Source organism: Nymphaea colorata, chromosome 13 (assembly GCF_008831285.2).
Source record: "Nymphaea colorata isolate Beijing-Zhang1983 chromosome 13, ASM883128v2, whole genome shotgun sequence".
In the NCBI taxonomy this organism is placed as follows: domain Eukaryota; kingdom Viridiplantae; phylum Streptophyta; class Magnoliopsida; order Nymphaeales; family Nymphaeaceae; genus Nymphaea; species Nymphaea colorata.
In genome coordinates this window covers 2,753,781-2,768,484 of record NC_045150.1, presented here as the reverse complement: position 1 = coordinate 2,768,484, position 14,704 = coordinate 2,753,781, and the positions used below count along the sequence as shown (strand labels likewise).

Here is a 14,704-nt window from a genome sequence, read left to right as displayed (position 1 = left end):
TGATTAGATTAAATTCGAATGAGCTCTTTTAATATGGGTTATCTTTTGTATGCGGATTGTAAATCTCTTCATTTTTTGTCAATAAATGATGGGTGTTAACCCCCGCAGGTTTGGAGTGGAATATAGGTTTAATTTTCAAACTCAAGTCTAAAGAAAGAGATCAAACCAAATAGGAAGTTGGTAAATGAGCTTAACAAGTAAAGCTCGAGCCGGGACAGAGTCTATTGAGTCGAGCTCGAACTGATCTTTTACAATTGGACTCAAGCTCGAGCCAAATAATATATGAGACGAGTCGAGTCTAGCTGACCAAGCTTGAGGTCGACTCGGTTCGTGCATAGCCCTGCATATTGAGATAGCTAGAGATACCTATGATTGAGATGCCAAAGCTTCTTCATTGGCTGAACTGCATTGACTGGCTTGTTGTTCAATCCCCAACCACATAAACTCAAAAAGAAGAAGGAAAAATGGAAAATATGTCCTTATCTTTCAGATTTCCATTTTTTTTTTCTCTTCTAACATGATTGATATGATCTGATGAATGTAGATATCAACTCCTTTTGATTTGCATTACTCAATAGTAGAGGACATCGTCTTGTCCAGTTTTCAGTTTCCTAATTGTAGAAACAAAATAATCCGTTTGTTTACTAATTTCAATTTCTTAAAAAATGAGTAATTTTTATTGTAAAATTCCATGGTTATGGGTATATCAAACACCCCTTTAGTGTTTCATCAATTTGCCCCAAAAATATGAGATAGATTTATAGCACATTGTTAGATTAATCTACCTCACTTTTTGGGACACATTAATTATGAGATAACAACAAGATGTTATTGTTGTCAAACGGCCTTTTAGAGCTTCAATAATTTAATAGTAGTCCAACGCAGAGTGATATTTATCCTAGCTAGTCTAGCCAATTTCTTAACCTTTTAGAAGCAATATTAAAGCAATGGAAAAAAAACAGAACAAATGCTCTGCGGGGAGCCAATGGACCACTTTTACTAGATCTCAAACTAACCAATATTTGAATCTCAACAAAATAAATAATGCAAGATTTTCATTCTTGGTTGCTTGTAAAAGGGACCACCACAATTATATATATAGAGGTTGGTAGAAACAAGACACCTAGGTCAGGGACAAAAACCAAACCCTTTGATTCTTATTTTTAAAGTGTTTTTTTTTTTTTTTGCAGTCTAACCTTATTAATATGATCTTAAGTAAGGGTTAATGCAAAACGTATACTAAGTTGATCATTTGTTAGAATTTAAAGGTGTTTTTATAATAGTAAAAAATGAACGGCCACCATGGCATGATACTAAAAAGATCAACATTTTTCATTAAAACACTTGAATCAAAGCATTTCTATATCAAAATAATCTTTATTAAATATATTAAGATGTTTATATTGTATTGAAAATAGTTTTGAACGAACAATCAATGGGTTTGGTTTTTATCCCTAATCTAAGTGTCTGGTTTTTATCAACTTCTCTCTCTCTCTCTCTATGTATATATATATATATATATATATATATATATATATATATATATATATATAGAAAGAGAGAGAGGGAGATAGAGAGATTTTATAAGCCACCATTGAACACACAAGTATATATGTTAGGGATAAGTCTAATCCTGACAACAAAAAGAGGGAGAGAAAGGAAGAGATTTGTCCGATGCAACTCCTCTGGGGGATTTGGCTCCTTCCCTGATTGCCCAAAAAGAGAGAGAGAGAGAGAGAGAGAGAGAGTTTGTCGTTTTGAATGTAGCCAAAAACTTGCTTGTTTTCTTTTGATGATAAGGTGCCTTTGGCTTCTTCCACAAAGAAAAAGCCTGTAACATGCTATATTATATGTATGTTTATATTACGGCTACGTGCTTACATTGTTGCTACGTAGTACATGAACCTGCATACATATTTTTCGAGGTACTAATATTGGTAATAAGAATGCTGTGTTCTTTTGGAATGTAGTGTTTTATAGATGGGTTCCAATAATGTGTTCCATTAATATGTTCTAATCTTTGGGAATAAACTTATTAAACACTATCTTCCAAAGAGTGGAATATTTCTATTATCAAAACTCTCTCTTTAGTTGCAAACTTGCTTAGGAAGGAGAAACAAATTGTCTTTCATCGTTTGGACATTGTGATCACGACAAGTCAATTACTGCTTCGAATCATGTAAGACTCGCCTCCTTTAATTTGTTGCCCATTAAAAGACAATTGTTGATGCTCTCAATTTAATTATCTTCCCTCCTACTGCTTCTCAGCTCAATCTAGCCATAACTTTGAATAATTTATTTGAATCAAGGAATAAGTTTTATAAAATTTAGTAGTCTTCGCTTTCTCCGCTTATAATATCCATTATGGAGTGTTAAATTTTCAAGTTTTTCTCATTATCATATTTTCATATATGTTAATCTGTTTACATATATGGTTAATTAATTAGTGCAAGATTTGGATGTGTAAATTAATAAATAGGCCCATGTGCGTATTGAAACAGCAAAAAACTAAAATTTATGAAACTTTATCAGAAAAATAAGATATAAGAAACTTTATCAGATAAAACAATCTCATCTAAACATTTACAAGATACTGATCCATGAATATACGTTCCTATGGATTATCATTAGTATGCTATTGGAAGGAAGAACACAAAATTCGGTGTTTGACATGTGATTGCACAAAAGGATTGTGGAGTTACATGAGAAGCCCAGATGTCAAATGACCAAAATGCCCTTGTAAGAAAAGACAGGCGAGAAAAATAAAGACCCTTCTCACAAGGCCAATTTAACTACTGAAAGGACACGATTTTTTAAAAGACAAAACTGCCCCTGAGGAAGTATATAAGACCAAAGGTCAGATACTCATGAGTGGCATGGACGTCAGTGGCAGAATAATATCTTTTGCTATATCTGTTTTTTTTTATATTCACGTATTCGGATTCGAAATTAGATTTGAATATGGATGAAAGAAAAATCTATGTCATGTTTGAATCTGAATCCAAACTAAATCCAAAACTGATTTTTAGATTCATGTTCAAATCTGAGTTCACCTTTTGAATGAACCAAATCCAACCCGCTGTACGATATGTTAAGATACAACTTTCAAAATATATGAACATCGGATGTAAGATGTTTATTTAGAATAAATATGATCTGAATCCGATGGGATGTCATTAGATTTGAATATGGATGAAAGAAAAATCTATATCATGTTTGAATCTGAATCCAAACTAAATCCAAAACTGATTTTTAGATTCATCTTCAAATCTGAATTCACCTTTTGAATGAACCAAATCCAACCCGCGGTTTGGCATATATTTCACTTGCTCTCATTTTTTAGTAGTTTAGAGAAAAGGACAACGCCGAAAGCTATAAAATAATAAGAATTATTGGGATTGGGCCCAGCCGTTATCATTTTTTTCCCTCAACGGTGTCCTCATCTACAAGTGGGCACTCCAACATGGCTTTTTAACTTTTCTTTTCTTGTTTTCCAATTTTATCCTAAAATTAATCTACCACTGGGCACTCTAAAAACGTACTTCCTCGAATATATGTCGTGCAGTACCCGTAGTACTGCAAGAATTGATACTGCAAGAATTGATGTCTTCATGTATGGGTCTGAACCTTTGTTAAAGCAGGTGGCCTCGAACAATAGATGGTAATAGATGGTAGGCAGTCGGTTTTCGTTTCAAGGTTCAAGCAGGTGGCCTGAAACAATAGATGGTAGGCAGTCAGTTTTCGTTTTGAAACGTTACATCTACATCTCATTTTATGTAAATTTACCCAAGCATGGTATCGGAGGCAACTGTACTAACCTTAAAGTTCCATGTGACTCCATGAATGACAAAGTCTCTCGACTCGGGTGCAGTTTCTTTAAATTAAAAAAAAGCAGTTTCTTTAAATTAAAAAAAAATAATATACCTTCTGGATTGAGGTGGAAGACCCAGAGTGGTTTGACACGTAGGAGCCTGAATGCGTGCTGCGATCCTGATCATGACTCTGCATGACAGCAATGTCTGCCTCACCATGCCAACCTTTTTTTAGTCCAGGGCTCTGGACACAAATAGAAGTGTTGAGGTGCTATCATGTTTTCCTCATAGAGGGCAATATGATAGCTTGCAAGGGGATCAACACATTGAACAGTGTACACGAAGTCAGATTCAATCCGACTGTCCATAAGGATGTCAATGGATTGGATTCGAATTTTGGATTTGAATATGAATAAGTAAAAGTCATTTCTGAATCTCAATTCTGATTTGACAATCTGAATCCGATTTTTATATTTATATCTGAATCCAAATCCAATTTTTGAACCAAATTTTATCGATTTTCAAAATGTAAGAGCACTGGATATAAGATATTTATTTAAAACTAAATCCAGTATGAATCCAATTGGATATTTATGTATATTTGAATCCAAATCCAACTGAATGTCATCTCCTAAATCCAAATACAATCTGATTTATCAATTTGATATTAATTTTTTTCGGTATCTGATTTCTTCAACATGGTAATGAAAATTAGTCTATCAATATTTGCAAGGGGGCCTCCCAATGTGTAGTTCTTTAATTTGTAAAAGTTGGTAGTTTCAGGGAAGTATTCATATGCATCAGGGAAGATAGAGAGGATTGGCCTTTAGCTTTCTACATATGATGGTCCAGCTAACAGATTAAGGCACCTCAGTGCCCTACATCTTAAAGATGAATGGCTCCCCAAATAAATGAAAAAGCTTCATCTCCAGATTCTGATTCTCCCCACACAATTCTTTTGGCCCATTGGATGTATATATGGATGGCACGAACTGATGAAAGATGAATGGTCAGAAAGACAAGTGCAAGAGATAAAGATTTTTAGAACATTCATTTGATCTCTTTGATGAAAAGCTTCCAATGGAATTAACTGATCGAGCTTCCTACCAATACCAATTCAAACAAAGGATGCCCATGTGTGTGTGGACCATCACAGTCCAACCTAATTAACTGCATGGATGTGCCCTTTGGTGGTTTGCAAGAAGAAAACAAGAGGGCAATAGTTTTTTTATTTCTGATGCATACCAGGACAAAAGGAAGAAGAAGCCCTACATAGAACTACTAAAGGCCAACTGATAAATGTCATCAATTTGACTGGATGCCATATACATATCAGATTGACAGGTAGACGTTTTTTGTAATGAAGCTGAAGCTGGAGTCGGTCGCCAATGGACAAAGAGACCAAGACAGCGCTTGTTCTTTTTCTTTTCCTTTTTCAGATTGGTACAACAGACGTCAACATTTTATGCAGAGACATATATACTGAACTCCTGACTGCCTTCAACTTGAAAACTTGAAATCAAATGATCTCAGCAACAAAGTGACCAACATAAAACTTGTTTTTAATTGATAGACTGGATTCGACTAAATTAATATCACTGGTTACTTACTTATGCTAAAAGATGAGATGCTTCTCAAATGTTGAACTTTTGACTCTCTTTAACCTGAAAGTTTTAACTGTAATTGACATGGAGGACAACCACATAAAGTACTGTTCCTCCCCTTTTTTGATTTGTAGACTGGGATTGAACATACATGACCAGTTTATGCAAGAGATGCACCTCAGGTATTGGACCCTTGCATTTCTTCAATTTGAAACTTTTTAACTCTATCCTCTAGCCAAATGGGTAGAGATTTTCTTTTGCAACAAAGGCCCCAAACTTTTCTATAGCCAACAGAGAAAAAGAAAAAAATTATGTAAACTGATCAGACCACAATAACTACAACATAAATTATAAATATGTGAATGGTTCTGCTGATGAATTACCAGGACACAATTTGACAGGAAACACAAAAAATTCATTGCCAAAGGAAACTACCATTAACAACAAAAGGCAAAAAGGAAAAATACAAGTTGAGCTTGGAGGAATCGGAAACAGACAAGGGAAGATCATGTTCAAAAGCTGCAATGTGAACAGAAATCCATGTAAGGCCCCAGTTGGCGTGCACACCTTAAAACACTGTTTTTAAATAATGGTAATTTCATTGGTAATGGTAAGCAGATTGTGGTACTTCTACATTGAAGGATTTCCAAAACAAATTGTATGCTTTGCGACTTCGAAATTTGAAGATCATGTCATGCCAATAGAACCAAACACAAGGTAATGGCTGTAATACTGTGAGATAAATATCGGAAGCAGATTTCGCACTCAGCCACAAACACAAACAGAGTATTCGGGCGCTCAAAACGACTAAAAGGCTCTTCACTGAAGCTTCCCCGCTACAAAACGCAAAAGAAAGTAGCAAAAATGACAAAAGCTCCTAGAGGACAAACTGAGATATGCTAACAGAAAAAATATACCTTTCATGGCCCTACCATAACTAACACAGCCTCTTGTTAGCTAGGGAGGTCGAACACATGAACAGTGTATTCCACCCTGAACACAGCAGTCATAGTTCCAGAATCCAGATCCTTCATTTTCAAAGTCATTTTATGAGCTATAAAGATGTTAGTACGTGGTGTTGATTCAGGCAGCAATTAATCAGTTTTTGGGTTGTTTCTGGGCACTATCATCTTGAAAATAAATGGAATAACAAATGCCATCAAATGGCTTCCCACAATATCTTGGACCTGATCCTACTTGATCAACCTCATGACATTCAACCACATTGAACCCACTTCAAGAAAACCAGTGAGGGACAGCAACTCCAATAAAATGATCAAGAAGACTAAAACAGGAACACCATTGCTGAACTTCTCAAGCTCAGCTGGAAACTGATAGCCGCACATCCCAGCATTACAAATCTGCAGAAGCCGAGTGTATTCTCTCTGGTAGTGAATGTGAACCTCTAGTTGTGCAACATGGAGGAAAATAATGGCACACATTATTCTAATGCTACTAAGCCACATTGAGCAATTTGTGTGCATGTTGAATCTCCCATCATTCCGTGCCATGTTGCTGCAATTAGGCCCACCTGCTTTGTCATCTTTCAGAAGGGAATATAACAGGGAATATAGCATTGACACTGTTACGGACGACTATGACCGAATCTAATCTGTCCCATCTGCACACAACCCTTGAGATTTTTGTAAACTCATTATGTTGCAATATAATATTTTATGTGGCGGGAAGTTTCATTGGGAAAAGAAACAAGGTGAATGGACCCAAACAGAAGGCAATAAAGCATCCAAGTAGCGAAAAATGCAGATGGTGGGCTACTTACCAGAAGCTTGCCATTCAAAGCTGACCAGCTTCTCATTGGCCCCGTTCTGATAAGTAAAATTGGACATAATCGTTTGTCACACTAAGAAGGATACCGGAATATCAGAACCGGAACACTTGACAACTTGGATTAAAAATTGAGAACTCGTATGTCGAACACTATATGGGGCATCAAAACAAGGCACATATGTCATATTATGAGTGCTTTTTCAAGTTATTCCATGGAATTTATACAAAAATAGTACTCATGATGGAACTCCCTGTTGATCCCTCTCTCTCTCTCTCTCTCTCTCTCCCTGAGTGTATGTTGATTCATAGATCATGTAAAGGATTTAAATCTCTTCATAATTGTAAGCCATTCTGTTCAATTTAATGAGGATAGCCCTTATACAACTTATTTTAAACATTAACTTGTCCTGTATACTGCTCTGTAGCTAAGGTTTACAGCAGATCACTTCTGTTGTTGTCCCTGATTAAGTAGCCAACTGCAGAACTCATCAAGGGTGTTCATGTCAGCCCTGTAATTATGCTGGGTGAAGCCAAGGAAAGCTGCCCAGGTGAAGTCCGGGTACACCCTTCTCCCATCCTTAAGCACCAACTCCTCCGGAGCTCTCACGATGTTGTCCTTGTTAGGGTTGAGGAAGAAGGCGAGAGACTTTCTCTCACTATCTCTGTTGACAACAGCACGGTGCAGGCAGCTTCTATACTTTCCATTGGTAAGTGCCTGTGGCCACAGAACAACAGACAAAGTCTCAAGAGGCAGATAATCGACACTCGACCTCCTTCAATTAAAACTAGAAAGGATCTTAAGCCAACCCATTATGTTGAGTTCTTAAGTTGTGTAATTTGGAATCAACTAGTGATTTCGTTGCTAAGATCAATTGAGTACTGCCGTACACTTTCCTAGTTAAGCTTTCCGAAGCTAAAACAACGGTGTCACACTAATATGTATAAGGTACTTCGCTCAAGCAAACAAAGGTCATTTCATGTACAATTCGTGTTTATTATGGTAACCCGTTCAACTGGAGTTCTGAACTCAAGCCAAGTAGTTCTAGTGCTTTATTCTTATCAAAAAACAGCAGTGGCCATATCGGTCCTACCAAATACCGTGAGGCCCACCCAAATCCTGTGTTTGATAAAGGGGAGAGTGCTCTAACTACTCGGTTTCAGTGTTCTAACTAAACTCGCAATCAGAAAAGTTGACTGCATATTCAACGACCATCATAGTTACTTGTACCTATCCTCTGTGTATATACATATATATATCATTATATAGATATATATAGATATATATGTGTGTGTACATATATGAGTGAGAGAGAGAGAGAGAAGCTTGGTTCTATCCACGTTGGTAGTCACCCACATGGACTAGCAGAAAAAATTATGTGGGTATATATAAATATAGATGGGGATAAATTCTCATACAGTTTACATATATGTTAGGATAACTACCAATAATAAGTCAGAAGGTTATGACCAAGAATACCATGAAAGTGTCGCCAATGTTGATGACCAAAGCACCAGGCCTGGGAGCAACCCGGCGCCATTTCTCAGCAGCAAAGACCTCAAGGCCGCCAACATGGTCTTGGTGAAGGATGGTGAGCGAGGTTGGATCGCAGTGGGGGCCTGTCCCCAGCGTGAGGTCAGGCTCCTCGCAGGGAGGGTAGAAGTTGCACCTCAATAGGGAGCAGCTGTCCTGGTAGAACCTCCTGAAAGTCGTCCTCTCCAGCCCTAAACTGATTGCCAGAAGCTCCAGTATCTTCATTGCCAAGTCCGTCATTGCCTCACAGTACTCCTTGTATACCAATCTGCAATGGAACAGCAGACCACCAGATGAATACTATCAACTTGATTTGAATCGATACATGAAGCATCCCATGCACGGCTAGCATGCAATTATAAGTTTTAAGTATATGCTTAAAATACGTCCCATGTTTATCGTATAAACAAGCATGTGAGCACCATGTACCATAAGATGCCATGCCATCTTAAGAAATGCATGGATTTGTTTATGTAATGTAATAGCGATCGACCATATATATGTTATATATAGATCACCTTATGAAGATTTTGTACACAACCACAAAGATACATGCGTATACTATGAAAGAAATTTAGACATTAAATTATAAAAAAGATTTTGGACTGTGAGTATGGAGATTGTAGAATACAGGGATGACATGCTAAACAAACACGAGCACCATGAAGCATCTGATCATAAGAAATTGGCATCGCACCATGATCCTTGAAACCTTCTCTTATACATGTATACATGCGATGCATGGTGCTTCCATGGACATGCTTACCCGGTTTTGGCGGATTCATGGCCGCCGAGGATGGATTGGAGGTGGTTCAGAGCCAGGGCAGGGTTGGAAGCATGGAAGGGGAAGGAGAAGGTCTCCTTCCATGGCAGTTTGGAAGCGAAGCGGTGGGAGTGACCATAAGAGTAGCCCTGCACCTTCTCCTTCTTATGCAGTGGGAGGCCGAAGAAGGCTTCTGCCTCCATAACAGCCCGAGAGATGAGGTCGCCTCCCACTCCATGGTTCCTCACCTGGAAGAAGCCATGTTTCTGGCAAGCCGAGCCGACCATGTCGGCCGCGAGCCGAATCGAAGCCTCGTCTGCGGATAAGAACCCTGAGAGGTCGATCACCGGCTCGTTTAGCGGCTCTCCGGCTTCGTAAGCCGGCCGCTCCTTCTCCGGCCACAAGTAGGCCTCTGGAACCTTGGCATGGGCAGACATGAGAGGTAAGTTGGTGGCTGGGTGGGAAGATGATGGAACATGAGTCATGTTGGTCTGGTGGTGATGAGAGAGTTGGAGGCAAGGGAGAGACATATATATATATATATCTGCAGAAAAGAAAGTGATATCTCTTTTTTACCCTTCTCATTGTTTATCATGACATTTACAAAATTGACAAAATTTTCCCTTTTTAGATGTTGACTGGCCATGACGGTTTGGCCCTTGTAGCAAATGGGCCAAGTTGTGTGTGAGATCGATCTTCCTTGTCACTATGTACATTTTGGACTTGACTAAGCCCAACCTGATCTATGTCACATGGACACATGAACTAAAAAGAAGCAGCGTGACTCAGCATCTTTATTTCTTCAAGGTATTGACCACCACAAAGAGAGCAAGTTGTATGTATCGGGTTTTCATTATGCATCGGAAACCTGAACGATACGCCCATATTGACATGTAGAAGCCGATTTCAATACAAGATGGTATGTTTTGAATGAAATTATGAAAGCCGATATTGGCTGAGGGGCTAATATTTTGTACATCGGCCGATACGTTCTGATTTTGATTACACTGCCTAACTAACTAACTATGTCCAAACTTTACATAGGAGCAAAAGTTTAAAATTGTAATTAAGCTCACTATTTAATGTCTTGCCCCAAAGCTTGAGAGATTTCATTAATTTGGAGATTGGTGTTGAACTAATGAAGGAGATCTTCAAATAGAGAAAGTTTAGGTTTGTTGGAATTCGATTCCTTCTTATATTTGGAAAAAAAAAAAAAAAAGACCACAAAGTTCTTTCTCTTAAAATCTAAAACTTTTTAATGTTATGCACCATTATGAGAAAATGGTTATCTTGGACAACTTGGAATGCAAATGGTTGGATCTCAATGCCTTATCTCTAAGTTGATAGAGATCCTTCTATCGAACTTTTATGACATTAGATAGCTAGGTTTAGAAAAAAAAAAAAAAAAGCTCCCACCATATTATACTTGCATGTCCGGGGGAATGGTATAGCTGGTCGAACTAATAAGTAGGTCCACTGCATGCCATTAGCTCGAATTATATGGGTGACTGCCCCTGCCTATGCCAAAGCAGCCCTAGACTTTGAGGACGGGGTAGAATTCTCTCCTTTGGCACCACTTCCTTACATCTTATACTTATTCAAGGTCTTTAAGTTCAACCTCCAAACCAGGTGGATGAAGAGCAAAAGGTTAATGTCTTGACTAAACTTACTCCTTTCTCACTAAGCCAAAACTTGAGAGATTTCATTTCGGTTTTGTGTTTCTTGGTCCAGTGGTACTAATAAATTAAAGGAGTTGTTTAAATAAAGACACTTTAGGTTTGCCTCCAAAGGTTTACCGGAATTCACTTCCTTCTTATATTTAGAAAAAGTCATTTTAAGTTGTAATCCAATTTTTTTAGATTAATCTAATGTCATTAATGTTATGCACCATTAAGCCGAGTGGAGTTTGAGCTAGATTCAACTCAAAAAAACCAAGCTCAGCTCGAACTTGAGTCGAGCTCCATAGAACTATCTCAAACTCAACTTGACTATACAGCATTGAGCTCGACTTGCTTAACCTTTTTAGCTCATTTTTGGTAACCTGATTCATTTCTTTTAACTTGTTTAAGTCATCAACTTGTTTACTAGTCTAACCAATTCAATTATGGTGAACTTGTTTAAGTCCAACTTGTTTTAATAATTCGGTCGAGCTGAGTCAAGTTTAAACTAGTCGGATTCTTAGAACTCGAACTCGACTCATTACCGAGTTGAATTTTTCCAAGCCAGTTTTATTCAAACCCGAGTTGGCTCAATCCGTTGTGCAGACTTATGCACCAGGACCAGGGCCATGGTTATCTTGGGCTCAAAGTGGGGATGAAAATAGATAAACCCAATACAATCAAAATTGACAAAAGTCCTTCAATCAATCATTTAAAAGATTAGATACTTAAGGTTAGGCAGACTCCTACCATATTATATTTGCTTGGATGGGGTGATATAGCTGGTCAGACCAATGAGCTGCATGTGGGTGACTAACCTACAAAAGCCAAACCAGCCTTGGACCCAGGGGGTAAGGAGGAGTGGATGGGAATCCTCTGATCATCTGGCTTCCTACCATATTGTACTTATTCAAGATCTTTTAGGTTCAACCTATCTACTAGCCAGGTAGATGAAGCTCTTGTTGGACAGTGTCACAACTTTTTAGTGCACCAGATTTTTAATAGAACAAATATGTCCAGTTTTGTCTTTAAATGGCTAGGGATGACTTTGTCACCAATTGGCAAAAGAGCCCAGGCCCGCTGCTCCCCCACCTTAGTTCGATTCGGACCTAGCGTACTGGACCCATCTAGCTAATGGCCAAATATGGTGAGAGAGCTTGTGATGTAGGGGCGGAGCCAGGGTAGGGCCAGCAAGGGCCATGCCCCGCCTCAAAAATAAATAAATAAAAATTTACATGTAAAATTTTTAAAAATTTCACTTGTTTTATATATAAAATTTGAAAAATGATATTTTGATTCGGGTTGAAATTTAGAAACTTTAATTTGAGCCATCTCATGAAAAAATTTCTGACCCCACCCGGTGTGATGGATCATAGCTAGTGGTGGATCAGACCAACAAAGCTCTTTTATTTTTTACATTGATGCATTCAAATATTTGACTATTTATATATTATAGACATTGGTGCTGCTCCAAACTTGAAAGTTTTTGGATTAGTGGGCCTCCAGCCAAAATTTTTATCTCCACCACTGGATCTTGGCCGGTCCGGATTCCTGCCCTCAGTGAAGGTCCATTTTCATCGACGCCTTTTTCCGATCACTGACATCGTAAAAATTGACTCTCACAAAATCCATCCCTCCACGCATCGGTGATTTCATGTTTTTGTTAGTGCTCTTCCATCTTTGCATGAATTGTTTGCATATGTGGGTATAATTTCTTAGGCATTTGTAGACAAAAGAAAATAAATAGGTGAGTGAGAAAGAAAAAAACTTTAAAAAGACTGCTCTCGAATGGAACTGATTATTATATATAAGAACTTCCGAGACACACGAGTCTTTGTTTCTCTGTTTTCTGCAGGTTTCTTGAATATAAAACGAGGCATAACCTCCAGTTGATGTGTTTCTCATGATATATCTAAGAACTGCAAAAAAAAAATCTAGCAAGAAGAAAATAGCAAAGATGGCGTCAATATTGGGGCCGTAGCTATCAAAATACTGTAACATTTTTGTATCGTTTCTGGAAAAAATTTGGCATTTTTTACACTTTCTGAACGTTCACCATGGTTTAAAAGTGACTGCAACACACACACGTGTGTATATATATATTTCGAGCTTATCTGAGTTTATCCGAACCGAGCTACTTAACTCGAGCTTGACTCGTTTAGGTTGTCGAATTCATTTTTAACTCAAACTTGAGTCAAGTTTATCAAGCAAGTTCGAGTCGAGCTCGAGTTAGCTCGAGATCATTGAACAGTCCTAACAATGGTTAGGGGTGGGTATTGGATTGGGTGCTCTATGGATAAACGATACCCAGCCTAACTCAGGCCCAAGCGCTAGCCTTAAAATTGAGGATCAAACCAGCCCGGTAAGTTATCATGTCATGTCAGACTGGACAGATCAGGATCAACTTGACTTTGTCTAATAATTTTTTTTTATGTTATTTTATCTAAATATAGACATAATTATATATTTTTTTGTTATAATTAATTTTATATATATATCAGGTCGACCCCAATGCCCAGCCATAACAATGTGTGGTCTGAATAAATGTCATTTTGGTTGCTCAAGGTCAAAGGAGTGTCGAATTGAGTAGAGAAAGCCCAGATTTCGCAAGTCACATTCAAGTTGACGGTCTATCGGAATATTGAAGTTAATAAGAAGTGCCCGTATAAGTACAAAATGATACAATGGAAGACATTGCTAATCTAATAGGCACTACCCACAAAATACCGGCCAATGGCCAAAATTTTGAAAGATTGAGCTGATGGAGTTTTGTATAAACACCTAAAACGAGTGCATTAGAAGGAAAACCATCTTTCATAGATGCAATTGATGTAACGCCTTGTTAAAAGTTCAATCTCGTATGTAACGTTATGAAAAATCTTAAGAGACTTTTAAAAAAAGGTACCTAGAATTTCTTATGCCAGAGCTAAAGCTGTTAAGGAATAAGTTGAAGATCCGCCGAACCAGGAATTCAAGTCCAGTGAGAGAGTGGGCTAGGTCTTCATAATTCGTATCGTAATTAGGCCCAACACTCAGACCTAGAGTCCCACACACATAGATACTCGTAGAAGGGATGAATAGTGACATCCATTAAAAGTTTAATCTTGTACACAAGATTGTGAGGAAACTTGAGTGTCTTACAAGGAAACCAACTAAGAGATTGATTGTCTTAGTTTCTAACTTTTTTAAAGCTATAGTCGAAGTTGTTAAGGGACGACATGAAATTTGTTAAACCTTAATCCCCAGCTTAAAGAGCAGTGGTGTAACCACATTGTGACTAGTGTGGGCAACTGCCTACACCAGTCTCTTAAAAGTTATGTATTTTTAAATGAGAATCTTAAATATTTATCCTTTTATATATATAAATGTCCCACCAAATTTGAGTATTTTTAAATAAGTGTCCTTCCAATGAATTTTTCTGACTCCGAGTAGTGACTCCGAGTAGATCGGGTCTTTACAATGAAAGCTTTCTTATTGAACACAACTTTGTGAAAACAGCGACTGAGATTGAACCAGATATTATGAACGATGTCAATTTCATGTCTATA

General features: G+C 37.7%; 1 protein-coding gene across 1 annotated transcript; it reads right to left on the bottom strand.

The window, feature by feature from the left end:
• Positions 1-7,646: 7,646 nt before the first annotated feature.
• On the bottom strand, positions 7,647-9,983 carry LOC116266998 (gibberellin 20 oxidase 3-like). Its single transcript, XM_031648543.1, has 3 exons — positions 9,502-9,983; positions 8,682-9,003; positions 7,647-7,919 (listed from the first exon to the last, which is right to left on the bottom strand). Exons 1-3 carry the CDS (start codon positions 9,981-9,983, stop codon positions 7,647-7,649), a joined length of 1,077 nt encoding a protein of 358 aa, XP_031504403.1.
• Between the last annotated feature and the right edge of the window lie 4,721 nt (positions 9,984-14,704).

Bases quoted from the DNA above. Each gene is read 5' to 3' on its own strand.
- LOC116266998 (XM_031648543.1), bottom strand. From the start codon at position 9,983: ATGACTCATGTTCCATCATCTTCCCACCCAGCCACCAACTTACCTCTC. The intron at 9,004-9,501 runs GTAAGCATGTCC...GTTCCATTGCAG, and splicing joins CATGAATCCGCCAAAACCGG to ATTGGTATACAAGGAGTACT. The intron at 7,920-8,681 runs GTATTCTTGGTC...CTGTGGCCACAG, and splicing joins ACATTGGCGACACTTTCATG to GCACTTACCAATGGAAAGTA.